The sequence below is a fragment of the Crotalus tigris genome, unplaced genomic scaffold (assembly GCF_016545835.1).
Source record: "Crotalus tigris isolate CLP2741 ecotype Arizona unplaced genomic scaffold, ASM1654583v1 scf7180000018217.1405312, whole genome shotgun sequence".
Classification (NCBI taxonomy): Eukaryota; Metazoa; Chordata; class Lepidosauria; order Squamata; family Viperidae; genus Crotalus; species Crotalus tigris.
The window spans coordinates 274,514-292,400 of record NW_024096887.1 but is presented as its reverse complement, the minus strand read 5'-3'; the positions used below and the strand labels follow the sequence as shown (position 1 = coordinate 292,400).

The 17,887-nt window shown below is 38.1% G+C and overlaps 1 protein-coding gene, 2 long non-coding RNA genes and 6 other non-coding genes across 11 annotated transcripts in view; 1 reads left to right on the top strand and 8 right to left on the bottom strand.

Annotated features, from left to right (window-relative positions):
* DARS2 (aspartyl-tRNA synthetase 2, mitochondrial) overlaps nt 1-4,875 on the top strand; it is a 44,208-nt gene extending 39,333 nt beyond the window's left edge. The window contains exons 14-17 of one of the 3 annotated variants that reach the window (XR_005557377.1): nt 950-1,168; nt 1,507-1,617; nt 2,416-3,322; nt 3,606-3,744. Coding sequence is in view for 1 of the 3 variants with exons in the window: in XM_039348961.1 (XP_039204895.1) it covers nt 950-1,168; nt 1,507-1,617; nt 2,416-2,491; nt 3,606-3,793 (594 nt within the window). In the remaining 2 variants the exon portion in view is untranslated. Of the gene's footprint in view, nt 1-949; nt 1,169-1,506; nt 1,618-2,415; nt 3,323-3,605 lie in introns of those variants that run through there. The other 2 variants (XM_039348961.1, XR_005557378.1) reach the window with 2 other exon arrangements.
* Nucleotides 4,876-7,831: 2,956 nt separating this feature from the next.
* LOC120310500 lies at nt 7,832-12,707 on the bottom strand. The gene is made up of 7 exons (XR_005557375.1): nt 12,648-12,707; nt 11,555-11,601; nt 10,668-10,695; nt 10,253-10,285; nt 9,503-9,561; nt 8,218-8,249; nt 7,832-8,029 (listed from the first exon to the last, which is right to left on the bottom strand). It is a non-coding gene; the product is annotated as an uncharacterized LOC120310500 (long non-coding RNA).
* On the bottom strand, nt 9,316-9,396 carry LOC120310531. The gene has a single exon (XR_005557384.1). It is a non-coding gene; the product is annotated as a small nucleolar RNA SNORD79 (small nucleolar RNA).
* LOC120310530 lies at nt 9,700-9,761 on the bottom strand. Its single transcript, XR_005557383.1, has one exon. It is a non-coding gene; the product is annotated as a small nucleolar RNA SNORD75 (small nucleolar RNA).
* Nucleotides 10,533-10,610, bottom strand: LOC120310532. Its single transcript, XR_005557385.1, has one exon. It is a non-coding gene; the product is annotated as a small nucleolar RNA SNORD47 (small nucleolar RNA).
* Nucleotides 11,678-11,744, bottom strand: LOC120310534. Its single transcript, XR_005557387.1, has one exon. It is a non-coding gene; the product is annotated as a small nucleolar RNA SNORD44 (small nucleolar RNA).
* Nucleotides 12,708-14,005: 1,298 nt separating the features above from the next.
* Nucleotides 14,006-17,854, bottom strand: LOC120310501. Its single transcript, XR_005557376.1, has 5 exons — nt 17,782-17,854; nt 15,610-15,642; nt 15,349-15,384; nt 14,875-14,963; nt 14,006-14,053 (listed from the first exon to the last, which is right to left on the bottom strand). It is a non-coding gene; the product is annotated as an uncharacterized LOC120310501 (long non-coding RNA).
* On the bottom strand, nt 15,227-15,304 carry LOC120310529. The gene has a single exon (XR_005557382.1). It is a non-coding gene; the product is annotated as a small nucleolar RNA snR60/Z15/Z230/Z193/J17 (small nucleolar RNA).
* LOC120310533 lies at nt 17,080-17,158 on the bottom strand. The gene has a single exon (XR_005557386.1). It is a non-coding gene; the product is annotated as a small nucleolar RNA SNORD74 (small nucleolar RNA).
* Nucleotides 17,855-17,887: the final 33 nt, after the last annotated feature.

Sequence of the window (17,887 nt, the reverse complement as noted above, 5' to 3'; positions counted from 1 at the left end):
TCCAGGCAGCTGCCACCCAGTTTTGAGGCTGGGGAATGCTTCTGCGACCACACCCACACACACCCCCGCGGCCCAATCTGGCCTGCAGAAGCCTTTTCCAGGCCTGCCCGGATTTGAGGCTGGGGAACACTTCCGCAATCCCTCTGCAGCCCGATCTGGGCTCCAGAGGCGTTTTCAGGCTGCTGCCGCCCAGATTTGAGGCCAGAGAGTGCTTCCGCGCACTCCCCGTGGCCCAATCCGGGCTCTGGAGGCCTTTTCCAGGCCTCCGGTGGATTTGAGTCCGGGGAACGCTTCTGCACACCCCAATCCGGGCTCCGGAGGCCTTTTTCAGGCCGCTGCCGCCCGGATTTAAGGCTGGCGAATGCTTCTGCAGCCACCTCGCGGCCCCGCAGCAGCGGCCTGGAGAAGGCCGCCGGAGCTCGGATCAGGCCGCAAGGGGGGGTTGTCTCAGAAGCATTCCCTCGGATTGGGCCGCAGAAGCATTTCCAGGCCTGGAAAAGGACTCGGAACCCAAATCGGGCCGCAGGGAATGCACGTAAGCATTCTCTGGCTTCAAATCCAGGCGGCGGCAGGAACCATAGCAGAGAGGAGACTGATCTTTTCCAGGTGAGTCTGGCACGGCAGGAAGGGAGGGGGAAGCATGCAGTATCTTAGTGGGTTGGGGAGGCCTTTGTTTCAGTACTAGGCCCTCCATGGCCTTCTCCATCCTGAAATAGCTCTTGTTCGCTTAACAAGCCGTGACCGTTTTAACGAGCAAGGGAGTGATCTCGTACCTCGAACGAGATTCACTCTACGAATTTTCGAGTTACGAGTGGAGTGGGCAGGCTCCATTACACTTGTAACTTGAGGACTACCTGTAATACACTGCTTGAAGTTAGAGGTACAAGTGTTGGAGGCCTTGGCACCTTGTCCACCTTTTTCCTCCTTTTGTTCTCTCATTTGTTCTCAGTGCTCTGCATTAGGAAAGCTACGCTTGAAGAGTGCTGAACTTCTGGAAGCAAAAGGTCTGTTACTTCGTGACCCTTCTGCCTTTCACTTCCTCTGGGTGGTAGAATTCCCACTTTTCCTCTCCAAAGAAGAAAATCCTGAAGAATTAGAAGCTGCTCATCATCCTTTCACTGCTCCCCATCCCTTGGATGAGCATCTCCTCTACTCAGATCCCAGACAGGTGCTTTTATGTTTTTTAATATACACACCAGACAAAGAATTGGACAAGATGAGAAAAGCAAAAGATTTTTTGTAATTGGCAGTTTAATCTTAGGGAAAAAAATCTACCTTATCTGAAGAAAATGTACTACAAAATCAGAGCCAGAGAAAAAAAGAATTATACATATTATGGTTTCCTTGGCCTCTGATTATCTTGTTAATTTTATTTCTGTCAACTTCAATTGTATAGTTTCCATTAGTTCCAAAAGCACTATTGGGTGGGATTTGTTGTTTCACAAGGATTTTAGCAGATATATTTAACAATACAAATTACATTGTTTCCTTTTTTTTTCTCGCTAGATTAGAGGTCAGCATTATGATCTGGTATTGAATGGTAATGAGATTGGAGGTGGCTCTATTCGAATCCATAATGCAAAGCAGCAGCGTTTCATACTTGAGACAGTTTTGAAGGTAATTATTTGTATTGAAATAGTCTTGTGTATTTAATTTGAAATCAGCAAATTTCATAATACATAATACTTAGCAATAGCACTTACTTACATACTGCCACATAATGCTTTATAGCACTCTCTGGGTGGTTTACAAATATCAGCATATTGCTCTCAACAATCTGGGTCCTCATTTTACTGACCTCAGAAGTATGGAAAGCTGAGTCAACCTTGAGCTGGTTGGCATCGAACTCCAGGCTGTGGGCAGAGTTTGCCTGCAATATTTATTCTAACCCCTGTGCCATCAGGGTTGCCTAAACATAGTTTCAACTGGGAAACTGTAAGCATCCTAGATTAACTGAAGTCCAAAAACACTAAAGAATTCCTGAAATCAGCCATCATCAGGCACATAGAGATAACCATTATCTATATGTCATTCAAAGGAGACTATCAAAAAGCCAAAAAGGAAACAAAAAGCAAAGAGCAAAACACTCAACAATACCCAGATGAGCAGAGATAAACACCAAGATTAATGCAAAACAATGTTCAAGAAGCAAACAATATCCAAGTTAGTTTTAATGCCTATCGATTGTGATAGCTATTTTATTCTTTTATTAGAAGAAATATGCAGTGTTTGTCAGTGCAATTTTATTTTACATTATCTTTAACTATTGTTAGAAATTTTAGTATTCTTTTAAAAAAGAATGAATATACAGGAAAGCTACATTTGCACTCTGGCTCTGCCTGTGGATTTCCCTAAGTAACTGTTTGGTCACTCTGTGAATAAAAAGCCTGTTTGATCTACTTCTTACATTCGTAGGAGGACACTGAACTGCTTTTTCACCTCCTTGAAGCACTGGAGTGTGGTGCACCCCCGCATGGAGGAATTGCACTAGGTCAGTATCTTTTTTTAAAAAAAATAATGATTTTGCCACATACAAGAAATTAGACTACCTTACTTTTATAGTCCCTTCCAGTGTGAGATAGAAAGATCACAAAAGTCAATTCATTTTTTCCTGAATGAAATTATTCCTATTTAGAAACCCACACATTTTTTTGAAGTAAAAAATCTGTTTCAGGGTTGTTGTTTTTCTGTTGTAGTCTGAAGTGTTCTGAGTAATCTGTGCTCTCACAAATAAAACACTTTCTATTTTTTTCTCCAAACTGCATTTACAAGAACTGGTACCTTGATGAAAGAGCAAAGATAATTCATGCAAACATTTCCCAATATCCCCCCAAAAAATTTTTTTAAGGCATTGTTATAGCTAAGCCAGAAAAAAATCTGCTGTGTAAATCCTTTGGCTCATTAAACAAAACAAGTATGTAATGCTATATACAGATTCTTCATTTATCAATCATGTTTGTCAAACCCTTATTCTTTATTCTGACTTATTTTTATCTCAGTGGAGCTAGAAACAGAACAATAATGGTTTGTAAATTAGTTATTTTTACAAGAGAAATGGAAGCTTTTCTATTTGGGTCCCCAGTCATCAAAAAGGCAACATACTCAGCAAAAACGTTACATAGCTTTATTGATTCAGCACTTGAATACTTATCCCTTTAATATATTTCTCAATTGCAGCACAACCCTTAAAGGCACTTTGCTAAGCAGCATGGTTTTCCCAACTGACATAAGCAGAGAGATTATTTAAATTAATGAAAGATGTTATAATTTTTTCATTCCAGAAAAATTCTCAGCATGGAAAAGATAGCAAGAGAAGTAACAGGTAAAAAGCAGTGAGTGTATCGAATAAGAAGCTCTTACATTTTACATGCATTATGTTTCACCCTTCACAGACTTTGTCTGTTTTATAATCTAAAAGTGTTAGACAAAGTACCCACAGCTTTTTCCTGAAGTGAACCTTACATTTATTTTACCCATACAATATATTTTATTAATGGAGGTATACAGATATACTTTTTACAGCTTCATTGACAGCTGTAGGATCCTTTCTCCAAAATCTGTTTAACTTTATTGCGCTATTAATATCTGGTGCATTTCTTTTTCAGGGCTTGACAGACTGATTTGCCTTCTAGTTGGAGGTTCGAGTATTCGAGATGTCATTGCTTTCCCTAAATCTTTCAAGGGAAGAGATTTAATGAGCAATACTCCAGATTATGTTGATCCGCAAGAACTTGAGCCATATCATGTGCAGGTTACATGGCCTTTGACAGAAGCCAAAGCAAGGACTAACTGAAAAGTACCTATTCTTGGGAAATCTTAACAAAGCCACTAAATTTGTCACTAACTGACAGATTATCCATACGATTTGTAGGAAAAGTGAACTGCTGAAAGAATCAAGGGCATCCTTCGTTATACCAGAGAAATTTCTTTTGTGTTGCCTTTGTTCTAATCTTATGTTCAAAAGACAGCATGTCCTATTATTATTGTTATGTAGTGATATAGTCAGATGCAGTCTTGACATTTTGTTGTGTTGCCTTTATGTATGGACGATCTTCATAGTATATGTAAATGTTGCAGGGATCATTACTAGATAACCAGTGTGATTTGGCCATACTGGGAGGTATTGAAACTACTCTACAGATTTTTGATGTGAAAATCAGTTTTATTTTAAAAACAGTAGTTATTTGAAACCTAATTGGGGGAGTTATTCTTCAGGGTTTTAAGTACAAATACAGTATAGCCAGTTATGGAAGCAGTTTGTTAAACCTGATCAGATAGCAAAAATGGCTAATTTCTCTAATACAAGACAGTATAAAAAAATGGTAGGAAAAAATAGAATCATTTCAGATTATATAATTTGGTTTTTGATTTTTTTACCTAAATAAAACTCCCAATTATATTCAACCATAATAGAGTCTATTGGTGATTTCAGGTTGTTAGGTTTGTTATATATTTTTCAAAAATTCACATTTGAACAGCTATTACTTACATAGTTTTGTTGAAGGTCTGCAATAAACATTTGTGCTTTCCACTGTTATGTATTACTCCATCTCTTCCTAATTGCCAAGTTACCAAACAAAACAACAAACTATTACTTTTCTGTTCCCACAAGGCCCCTAGTGCCTACAGGTCTCACATGGAAATAATCACTTCTGGGAGGACCTCTAGAAAGCAGCTGCAATTTTTGAAAATTAAGAGGTAAAATGATTTATCCTCCCTAATAATGTTGGATACACTTGCCCATCCTATATATACCTCTTTGGGAATGGCATCTTATTTTTATAACTGTTATGTTTTACTCATCTTTGCCTGACTGTACAAAAGAAAAGTTGTAGGTACAGCTTATTTAATTATCCAATAAAGTTTAATAAGGTACCAATTAAACTGGACATTTTTTTTCCAAGTTGTGCTTCCTGAAAAACCTTTGGCAATTATTATAGACCCCTTCAAACTGAGCAAATATATATGTATTTAATCACATTTCCTACATTTTTCATGGGGCAAAAGTGTTTTACTGCTGAATTTCATTTGACTGGGTGTCCAATGCATTTTGCTGCAATGTCCAGCAAGTTAGCCAACATTCGTGGATCTCAATTGTTTTTCCACTGTGGCAATGTTCTGGTGAAAACTTTCAAGATGTTTGTCATTGGCAGCACTTCAGATTTTGGGGAAATAAGCTCAAGTGTGAATGCAGAAAATAAATCTTCAGTGACATTTCATGGTTTTGGGTGCGGAGGATGGAGTCTAAGATGATATAAAGTTATCCTTTAAAAAAAATAACCTTTTTCTATTACTTTTCTGCTGGAAACCAATATTTTTACTGTTTTTTTTTTTGAAGACTGGTATTTTTATTATTTCTCCTACTTGGAAAAGGAATTTATTTAGCGTATGGCATAAAATGTCAGGGAAATCTACAAATATTAGACAATGAAGACCTGACAGCCTAAATTGCTAATTCATTGTGTTTAGTGCTTGTGTGCCTATCCTTGGTGCAGTGGCGGGCAAACTAGCTTACACCAGATGACTAGCAGTACTCTAGTCTCGCCTTGCCTTGTGTCACAACGCCTCACATCTAGCCAGGTCCACATAAGCACAGCTGGGATTTTCCCACCAGTGAGTGATACCCAATATTGCATACTTTCAAACTGCTGCATGGACAGGAGGAAGAAGAGGCAGCACTCACATTATCCTCAGACTTCACCCAAGCCTGCTAAGTTAATATATTCCCAAAAAATAAACAGCCTCTTGCCTTAACAAAAACTCTCCTACATTTCATGATACAAGCACATAAGTGATGCTTGAGCAGGGTCCACAGAATTGTTTGGGACACTATGTATCCTCTTCATGACCTGTTTTCCTTGTTACCTTCTGAGAGCAGGCTTCCTGGCATCCAAAGCCGAACATCCAGAATCAGTGTTTTGTTCCATATAGTGTGAACTTGGGAACTCCCAAGTTTATTTTCCAGTGTTCAAGATGGACAGTGATTAATACTTATGTGTACACACACACACACACACACAGGCATAGGTGTGTATACACGCACACACATGTAGCATGTGTATATGCAAAAGCAACAGAATTTCATTTTTAATGTAGGCCAATGTGCTCACAGTAAAAACTGACAATAAAGGTTATGATATGACCCCCTGGAATGGGATCTACAAGCAGAGAGCTCCTAACTCTTTTAAGACCTGCCACTATCCCCAAAAAGCTTTCCTTTTCAGATCACAGCCATTTATCCAGCTGCTGCAAGGCTTATCCAACAAGGGGATGAGGAACTAAAAAAACAAAAATGTTAAGACTCCATAACCTGATAATACCTACTGAGGACACAAACAATTTTGTGAGTTCTGACCAGTTAATAACAAAGTAGGCACACTAAAAGGCCTCTACTATGCTTAGTCATCCAAGTACTGCTACTGAGTCAGCTAAAACAAGCTCATGCAGGGGCAATTGTGAATCAAAAGCAGACAATAGTGGTGGCAAAGGTGGATCCTAATTTGAAACCCATTGTGTGTGGAATAAGCAATGAGATCTAAACTTACATCCAGGTGTGCAAAAGCAAGTTCCCTCTTCCAGGAAGTATTGATGAAAGACAAGTAAATCATATCAGTTACAGCTAAACCAAATCATTCTTATTCAAAATAGAGGAAAATGGGGACGTGGGACTATTCTCTTCTTCAGTCAGCTTCTATATTGTGAAAAGCAAATTAGTTGATTTGCAAAGTCAAATGCTTTCCCATTAATATGCTGAACAAATTCATTCAAAAATCCTACTGTATTGCCAACCTATTGTTCAAAATGAAACCTTTTTGGAACAAGCATGAAGTCTTCCCACAGAGGGAGAGCTCATCTTGGCAATAAGAACATTGGGGACAAATCTGATAAGCATAAAAAGCTTGACAATCGGAGGAAATTAACAAGAACCCATATAGCTGCCAAACTTCTAATAGATCTGGTTACCTTGACTACCCAAAGGGTGGGGGGAATGCCTATTTTGAAAAATCCATCTGTAGGTTTATCCCTACTTCAGCACAGGCCATGGAAGAGAACAAAATAGCCCTTGAGAAGTTTCCACCTACTCCCCGATAAAATATCACCATACATGAAATGTATGTAACAGAGATCACATCAAGGTTGATAGACAAGATGGAGCCCAAATCTTGGTGAGTTACTAACAAAGGATGGTCTTGGAATAAGACTGAGTTACAAGTCATCCTTAGCTCAATGCTTCTAAAAATAAATACAAGTGCAAGCAAAATCACCAGTTGGGGTTACAGCTCATGAAGCAGTTGAAAATGGACTAAGATGAAAATCTGAGGCAAGAAAATTTCCCTCATCTCGAAATAAGCTCTCCTGGACTTTAATACTATTCTGAGTTGCCTTGCCTGCATTTTTTCGGACACTTAGCACTGAAGGAATTGTGGATAACATTTTTTTGTTGAATGAATGAAAAATCCATGTTTCTACCCAAAATTCCAAAACCTTCCCATCATGCCTGACAATATTAAGTACAAGGATTGGAGGCATAACAACTCGCTCCCAATTACCTCTTGTTCCTACAGCATTTGATAATTTTGATGTGATTGTTTCAAAGAATAGCATTGACTGTGTATGGTGTAATTTGTATAACAAGCCAATTATAGAACAAAATGAGTAGCATTCACGCATGTGAGCTGCTTTCAGCCTAAGCATGCCTATGCCCAAGTTCCACAAATATTATGATATATCCCAAATGCATGCCTGGACACGCATAAATTACATAAAGCGTCTTATAACACAAATGAAAATTAGTAAACTTAAAATATGTAAAAGAAATTGCAAAAACAGATGATGTCTATTAGTTTATTTTCATCATTAGTGGCCAAAAATCTGCCAGATAGACCCAAGTATTCAGGAAGCAAAATCTTTATTGTCCGGTCTTTATTTTTTTTTTTAATCTGATGACATCTCTGATGACATCTAATTTAGATTCCAAAATATCTTCCAATATATTTGTAATTAATAATTTCTGGACAGGTTCTCAGATCTGAAAAGAGAAAAGGGAAAAAGAATCAAGCCAATATATTCCCCATTTAGAGATACAAAACAATATAAAATGTGAATGGGTCAGATTCTGGATATTCCATCACATATTCAGAGAGAGAGTTCAAGATTGGGGTATCATCATTTCACCATTCTCAAGAAAACAAGCATGTTAATGCAGAGTATACATACCTTGAAAAGCCAAATGTCAGTTCATCAATTACCTAGGAAATCAGACAGTCATTAATGTATCTAGTAGAAGAAATGAAACCACCTAACCAGAGAAGAGCCAAATTATGAGTCAAGACAACACTGTTTTACAGTTTTGTGGGCTAGTTCCTGAATTTTTAATCTTCTACTTCTAACTATTGCACAAAATTGACTTTTCACCTGCAGATTTATTCCATGTCTTGTTGAAGCAAATTTATTACAGTTCCACAAAATTTCAAGTCTCCTAATAGCTACTATTTTACTAAAAACAAGGAGCATCCTGTTTAGCTAAAAGCTAAACAATTATAAATATGGCAATATGTTTATTTTCATCCAGATATCACAAATGTTAGGTTCCTGTGAAGGAACCTTAATTGAAACTGTCTTAATTGAAGTTGTTTCAATTAAGACAGCGGCTCCCAATCTTCTTTATACCCCGCACCCGCAGCGCAGAACACTTGATATATTCTGGCACCCCTTACAAAAGTACAAAATAACGGCAACAAATTATGCATATACATTGTAATTTTGAAAACCCAAGTTTTCGCACCCCCTGGAATATCGTCTCACACCCCTGGTTGGGAACTCCTGAATTAAGAGGTCAGCTTACGGCTCAAAGCATTGGAGATTCCAATTCAACTTTCAGAATACTTGAAAATCCCATTTTGCATTTGTGATAGGCCATTCTGCAAATTTTTACTTAACATCAAAACTATTATGCATGTCCACTCAACTCTATTCTCTTAAAATTTATCACTTATGGCGGAACAGATGAAATGGAATTCAACTAGCTTGAGTCATATAAGCAGATACAGATAGGAACAAACTATGGTATTTGCTGTAATTCTTATAAATTCTCTGCCTAAGTACTTCTTTTTTGCTAGACAGCTCAGTTTCTAATAATTTAAAATACAACATTTATGCATCATGCAAAGCCAGGATCACACATGGTGATGCTTGGTGTTTTTTAAAGAGTTTAAAACTGGAACATACAGATTTACCTCAAGAACCAGTGATTTATGCTGATTTTATATATTATAATGCAACACTACATAATAATTATGTAGCACAAATCATTTGTACCGTCTCAGTAAAATTGTATCTTCACTATTTTTCAGAGAGATTCCCATTGTCTTTTTCACAATTTCATCATTAACAGTACAAAGGAAACACATTTATTTTTTAATATGAAACAAGGTCAGAGAACACAAGCAGTTTCATTTGGAAATCTAATGCCCCCTTACATCTCTTCAAAATATGAACTTACCATTATATTGTGAAGTCAAAATTCTTCTATCAATCAACTGCCACTGTTTTTAAACTAATCTGAAATAAAAAAATATTGCAAGCCATCAGTTTATGTAGTTGTGCGAAACAAATACTATTCCACTAGCAATTCATTTGATCCCAGGTTTTGGGGTAAATTTTGATACCTTGACCTATCATTAAATATCAGCAACGTAAAGCCTCAGTGTTTTCAGTTCTCAGAAAACTTTCTGTCCACTACTCTTAAAACATCATTGGCTTTTCCAGCAATATCAAACTAATTTTGGTTGGTATGTTTTGTTTCAGAAGTCAGGAAACAAAACAGGCAGCAAATGTTATGACCTACCCACCACTGCTGCTCACAAAATTTTGGAAACATTATCCTTTTTGCCTGTGTTGAGGTGTTTTGAGTCTCTTTCTACAAGATTATTTTTTAAGAACTGAGTGGATGCCCAGAGGGGACTTAACTGATACCATCCAAGTAGGCAGGATGCTATTTCTGGTTCAGGAATATTTCAGTGAGGTTTTTTTGGGGGAGAGAATTATGCAAAAATGAAAGCATCCCATCTAGTTTTAGTCAATTTTCATTACAACTTTAACACTATTATGAAATCTGACATGGTGAAATTGGTAGGAAAGATATTAGTCATATAGCAGGAGCATAATACAGTCACCCAGCAAGTCATTCGCCCATAATTTTAGCATCAACTTTCAAGACTAAATAATTAGATTATAAAAATAATATACTGACCTTGTTCAAGAGATCCCATAAAACAGTAAACATCTAACAATTTTGGAGAAATGAAAAAAAATATAAAATTGCAGAGTCAAAAATATTTTCAGTTAATTTTTTTTCTAATTTTTGCTTCAACACTGGGTAAGGAAATCTTAAAATTTAAAAACATACTGACTAGAACTGTACATTGCTATAGATGCAGAATTAATCCATTTGCAATCTTATGTTCTTGGGGAAAATGGAAAAGATACTTTAAACATACATTAGTAAGTTCAAGTGAGAACTTGAACAATGTAACCTCAGTGAAAAGTGGAACGGATTGATGCTAATATCATGAGTGTTCATCTGGCAGAATCTAATCTCATCATTGGTTACAAGTTGATAAAAAGCTTTGAACAAACCATAGAATAAATGAAAACTAAACTCTTACCTCAAACTAGTAATTCCATCCTCAAAACCTAGTTAACATAAAAAAAATGCCCACTTATATATGCAAACACAAAACATTGGAAGTTTAGTATTACAAAACCAAAATAATAATAATAATGCTGTTTTTTCACCCACATTCCAATTGCAATTCAGGTATTTCAATATCTTTTTAAACTTTGCTAGATCAACCTTGAAGATAGAAGTAGCTCCACAGCAATTCCATGGACTAGATTCCTAATGTTTCTAGGTCTTCAATAAAACCTTTTCTGACAGGATTAGGCAGCCAAACTCAGAAAAGTTAAACAATAATCCAAAAGAATAAAGGATATGGTCATCCATTCCATTCAGTTTAGACTAAAGAAAGACCCCTGGACCATTCTTTTGACCAAGAATATACTATACTGAAGCAAAAGTCATTACAGAAGTAGCAAAGCAGAATACCAAACTGGCAAGCAAACAATATACTTAACTTTCTTTTTCCCCAAACCTCCTCCCTTATCAGTCTTTGACCAAATGAAGTTTCAGATTGTCTGGGTAACAGACCCTCTTCTGTGCATACCTGCTTCTTCTCCACATTCTTTTAGGTGACCTTGGGCTGGATTGGCAAGTCTCCTTTATTGGAGCGGCAATGTTTGCTCCCAGACACCCCCTTTGTCCTCCCGCATTCCATTCACCTCCCTCCCCTGCTGCAAAAATGTCAAGGGGACAGAATACAAAGCCATGCTACATAGATATGTGTTCAGGGTATATAGTTGAACAGACATTTTGCATTAATATAGCATTATGAAAGATTACATTTTTAAGGACATCCTGTTTGCAAAAGACTATGTAATTGCTTGCAGTTAAGTCCACAGGGTTGGACTTAAGTTGATATCAATAGTAGCTTACCACTGTCAACAGTTTTGCTTAAACAATTCCTCATGTTACTCCAAGTCCTAAAGATAAAGAAAGGTTGATTAATAGCCAAGAAAATTATTTTCTTACTCATGGAAGATCCAGGTAGGTGCCCAAAGTCAGGTAGAGCTAATCACAGACCTCCATCTTTAAAGTCAGTTTTATTAGCTTCTCATCATGCAGGCTGACAGCATTAAATATTTAAATATCAAGTATATTTTAATTAACACTTAAGAACAATCTGCCACATATATTCAAATTTTCCTCAGGAGACTAGAGAAATTCCTTATGCATTTTTTCAACAATTTGCAGTATTCAATTTGCTACAGAAAGACAGGATCAGAATGGGAAAATGTTTCAGTGTTACTTTATTATTGTTCTATTCATCACAATTTATGTTGGTATCATTTTTATGGTTACTCACAAGATTATAAAAAGAGCAATTAAATTAAAACCTTTATTAGAGCTAGTCCAGATGGTTTAGATAAGACCTCTCGCCAAAAGAACAATTGCTCCTATTATAAACCTTCATCTGGCCGATAAAGCTCTTTGGAAGGGAAGTTACCCCATCGTCAAAAGCTTCTTTCTGACAGGTGAAAGAAGATCTCCTAAGTCCATGGTGGCAAACCTGTGGCATGCAGAGCCCTCTCTGTGGGGCACGTGTGCCTTAAATCCCATCCATGAGCAATCTGCATCAAAATCTCCCCAGGCAAGTGGTTTTTAAGCTGGGTTTTATAAAACATTTTTGCTTTAGGCCTCCGCTGTATACAAAAAAAAGTTCAATCAATTTCAACTTGCGGGGGAAAAAAGACCTCGCAAAGTTGAGATTTATTGCACTTTATTTTTAGTCCCACATAGCGTCAAGCGTCAGAGCAGGAAAGGTGCCGCCTGGGGAGAGTGGCGGGAGCAGTGCGCTCCATGCGAGGGGTGGGGCCTATGCATGGGGTAAAGCAATGCGGCAGCACTAGCATGGTAGTAGACCAGTTGCTTCCCTCCCCCTGCCAAACACTTGCCAAAGCCGCGCAGGATAGGTTTGCCAGGCCCACCCCTGCCCCTCCCCCAAGCGTTTTTTTTTTTTTTTACTAACCTGCCTTTCAGCTGCATTCCATTTCTCCATTTGCTTCTCAGCCTTCGCCGCGTGTTTGTGGGACTATCGGTTAAAAAAAAAGGTTCCATCAGACTTTCTAACTTCTCCAAGATCTTTCTTTCCTTATCTGCCCCACTTGCTCTTCCCTCTCTTGAGCCTCTGGTGATCCACCTGCTGTTTTGGTGGCTCTGTAAGCAGAGCTGCAAAGTTGTCTGAAGTTCTCTTCTCTGACCACAGCTCTGCCTACAGTCACCAAAGCTGTAGCTGAATGGGCAGGTGAGGGGGGGGGACCTGCTCCACTTGTTCCACAGCTACTTTCAGTCGAGCCACATTGCAACGGCATTGGGCACAATACGCGAGGCGGCAAATAGCTGCGGCACACCGAAACCTACTCCATTTGCTGCTGGAGGGCTGGTTCGGTATTCGCAGCGGGCTGTGGAGCCTCAGAGTGCACCAGTCGAGGGCAGGCCGTGGCTGCTGACGGACAGTTGGCCTCCACGTGCTCACTGTGCGCGGGGCCGATGGTGTCAGGCAGCAACCGCCCTGGTCTCTGCCTTGCGGCAATGGCACCCCTGCCCTGCCCCCTGCCTGGTCTCGCCTCACCCCGCAAGCCTCCTGCCCACCATCCCATCCGCCAGAGATCTCCTGGATCTCCCCCAACCCTGGCCCCACAGATGTCCCTCCCCAAGAGCAACATCAAGTTGGCCAAGCCCACCCTGGCCACACCCACCCAGTCTACCATAATCACTGCAGCCATGCCCACCCGCTGGGCCATGCCCACCCAGCACCCAATAAGTAGAGTTTGGGTTGCAGTTTGGGCACTTGGTCTCTAAAAGGTTTGCCATCACTGTCCTAAATTGTTTCCGGACAACGGAATGTTTGATTCCAATTCAATGTTCTGTTAATATTCATTTTTCCAGGATTTGATTGTTAGATGATTTTTGTTATTTTACTTTATACAGAAATTTAACCACTATGTGTAACTTACCCTACTACTGATGATATACATATCAGTCTTGGTGCTTTGTTTGCCCACCTTCCTTTAATTTGCATATCTGGCAGGCAGCATGCTTAAATTCACAGGATATCCCCAATATGCTTGCCTGCTCCTTTTTAGTCTTCCCTAAGCTAAGAGTCCTTAGGAGAAATGCTGGTTGCAACTGCCTGCTTTAGTTTTAGTGAGAGAATATGCAGTACAGTAGAATTTCTTACAGGCATACTGGGAATTTATAGGATGAATTTGACAGAAATTTAGAGAATTTGAACTAAATTGAACTAAAATACACCTAAAAGTCATTAAAAGGTATATTCTTAAGGTTTTATAATATCGCTCAGCCAACCAATTTTCTGTATTTCAACTTGCCTTTTCTTGAGGTTCTTCAGAAACACAGCTCAATCATTAAGACCTACAAAGAGAATTATTTTCTTAGGCCACTAGCCTATTTTTTTTCCACAAAACATCATTTTTTCTTCCAAACCTTGCTGTTATCTACTGTATCAGTGTATGTTCAGTTTATCCTCACATGTATCAGCGACCTGATTCTGCATCATATACAGTAGATTAGTTTGTCCTTTTCATTCCAAATCCAATTGTTTAAACATTAACTGTTGCAGATAAATTATATGCATAAATCACAGCAAGTCACAAAAAATGAACAGATCCAAAGCATGCAAGATCACTCTTCAACTAAGAACCATAACTCAATAAATTGTTTTTCTATTTGTTTGGCAAGTTGAATAAATTCCAAACTCAAAATGTAATAACCACAGAAAAACCAGCTGACACAAAACACAAAGGGCACAAGTGGCACCCATCCTGTTAGCATTTTAAAGGGCCTTAAAGACTTGGCTCTTTACCCCGGTCTATAAGATGGGGTACACACCCTTCCTTATTATAAGAATGGGCATTTTTGTTGCTGCCTGGTTTTATTTGTTCCTTATTTTTACTATTGTTTTGTTTTCTTGATTTACATTTATAAATCACCCAAAGTCACTGGGAGTCTGGCAGTGTGCAAGTTTATTAAATACTTAACAAAGATTAACAAAACTATAGTGTAACTGTAGAAAAATGCAACTACAACCTTGTTGTAAATAAAGAACCACTATTAAGTAAAAACTCATAATAAAGGATTGTGACAATAAGAATACCTAAGAATCTCCTGGTAACATTGAAACTGTTCATAAAGTACTGCCTTTAATAGATTGTATTTTGTTCTTTACAACTTACATGTTTGATCATCTAAAGCTGATCCATATTAGAGAACCCAAAGGCCAGCACATCAATAGGTAGCATTCCAATATTTGTGAACACAGAATCTGTTAAGAGATGTTCAGTTCAGTAGTTGTTAGAACTTACAACATGAATGTAGTATCGTGGCAGGAAAGTTTGGATATTTTAAACTAAATTCAGATATAGTTAAAGTGAACACACTGAAAAGATTTTCGTGTTTATCAGCAGAAATCTAAAAAATGTTAACAAGTTACCAAGTTACTGTTGAGGTCAGAGAAGTTTTTAATAAACAATTACTTGAACTAGGCCTATCTGTATCAGAAACAATCCAGGATCAGACCAACTTTAGAGGATGCATCAGATAGGAGCGAAAGACAGTGTTCATCACAGATTATCTGCTGAACTATGTTTTCATCACACGCATCCCTCCTTGGACAAAACTTAATAGACTATTTAAATCTTACAACTTACCAATCCTTGTTCCATGATCACAAAATTTGTAAAACTCTGTAAAGAAAACAACAAATGTTTCAATGTTTCAAATTACAAAAGGGATCAAGATTCTTTTTAAGAGCATAGATTGTGCCTCAGTTTGAAACAAAGGTGGTTAAGCATTCTCATCATTATTTTCTCAAGAGTAGCAAATAAGCATCATCATCATGGCACAAAGGCACAACCAAAGGTACTGTTTCTATCTACTTAGCATTCTGTATCACAAGAATAGAAACATACCTTTACAAACAACATTGGCTTGAGATTTTGTACCTACAAAGGAAATGGGTGTTTATTAGTCAAGAACTATTTTTAAAACAAAACAGACCTAATAAGGGTTGGTATTTTGATTGGTAATCTTTAGAAACAGAGACTCACTTTTGATCTGCAGCCTTAACACTGATTTTACTGCCAGCAATGAGGACTCTTCATTTCCTCCTTTAGGAGGGAATAAAGTCTGCTGTATAAAACTTTCTCAGCTTAGCCTACAATTTTCAAGCAAAAGAAGCAAGTTCCTCTCACTTAAATTAGAAGGTGGATGGATGACACAAATATTACTGCATTTGTTCTTAGCCACAGCATGATTTTTGACTATTAGTGCAAATTATGTATCAGGACAGAAATAAGCCATCTCACCAACACTTCCAAAAGACAAAGATGAAATCATTCCGAATTTGCAGTTGTGCCATTAATCTTTTACTAAACAGGATTCTCAATGTGCAGTTATTGGGTGAGTCATGTTGCTTTCTCTCTGCCAACTGATCAACATTTTGATGCTTTTTAGGCAACCTCAGTCATACATCCTCATTAAACATTTCTAAAAGGTCACATGGCACAAATCATTAGATGAAGGCAACCATTAGGATCTAACTTAAGTTTTTCTCCTCCCTAAAATTTCTTAAGATGTTTAAATAAGGCTGGGATCAGATTATATTTAAAATCTCATCAAAATTAGGTATTAGTACCATCACATGTGTATGGCATAAAATATAGGTAGTTGAGGGCAGGGAAGCTTATTTATATAAGCTTCAGAGTGGGTCATTCCATGTCAAGAGGTCTGGGGGTCCTTCTTGACCATCACGGATTTCGATGAAATTTTGTGTGAACATACACACATCTCCAATGAACATTGGTAAAGTGCTACATTTGCCGTTCCGGAAATATAGTCATTTGTTTGACCCCATACCACAGCCTTCTACAGTATGACTCAGGTTCCAGCAATTTGAGACATTATCTCCGGCAATATTTTGTTGAGAAATAAAACTTGGCCATCTTGTACAACTTTTTGTCCTCTATAATTATTACAAAATAATTAAAAACATTCTCATGAGCAATCTCCATCTAGATAATTTGAAGCAAAGCTGGCCAAAAATATTGCGGCTTGAAAAAAGTTCGAAGTTTGGCTTTTTATATCTCTGGAAGGAAAGATATGATAAACGTGAAACTTTGTGGTAATAACTTAGCAATACAAGGTTTTTGAATATAAAATTTCATTCTCCTACTGTTTTCCAATAGTTTACAAATTGAGTATAAAGTTGACATTTTTTGTAAAAAAGTAGGGTTGGTTATTCATTGCTGCTAGCCTTTGAAGCAAATACATTGTATTACAAAGGAGTACAAATAAATTACCATTGGTTTCTCTTGGACGTTTTGGCTTGTGAATTTTATTTCAACTAGACAACGAATCCCACAATTGGAAATTAAAATCCTAATCCTGCTCAGAAATGTTGGCATTCATCACACTCTCAGATGTCCCTACCAACGTAATTTATCATCATTTGCAGGTACTAAAGTTTTATTTTTTTCAGGATATTACTCCGAAGGTTCCTCTCTACGTTTTGCAATACAATTAAATCCATGTTTTTTAGTGAATACGGCAAATCATTTACTTTTTTAAAACATATAGCTTTAATTAGTTTATCAGAGATCGCTACCGGCATTAGGCACTTCGGATCCATCTAAAGGTTACCGCGAAGAGAGGCTGGAGCTCAGTATCTCAGTACATTAAGCTTCCGCTAGTTCTCTTTTTGAATTTACTCTTTAGCCTACAGAGAAATTCTACTGAACGCAAAAGCTTGCATGCCGATTTCATAAGGGGAGCTATTATTCCCGTGCGGAATTCATTTTCAACTTTTTAGACGATCAGTTTTATGCTTTCCTCGACCACGAGGCCCATCTGGAAAGGCTGTTCCTTTGAGCCGTTTTTGTAGCACCATCTATGCTCAACGCCCAGCATTTTTCAAAATATGGAGAAAAAAAACGGAAAGCATGCCATAATCTAACGCCATCCGTGTCTCCCCCAACCCATCCACGAGCAACACTACATTTGAAAGGCCCAACTCCTCTTTAGAAAGTAGCAAAGCAACACGGGGGGAGGGGGAAAAGAAGGGAGGAAATACTCACAATACTTACCCAAGAACACAACCCAAGGCAGATCCCAAAAGAGAAAGCGCGGGCCGCAGCCACTCTTTTTATAGACGCTGCGTAGCTCTTGGGGGTCACGTGACGGGTACGTGTC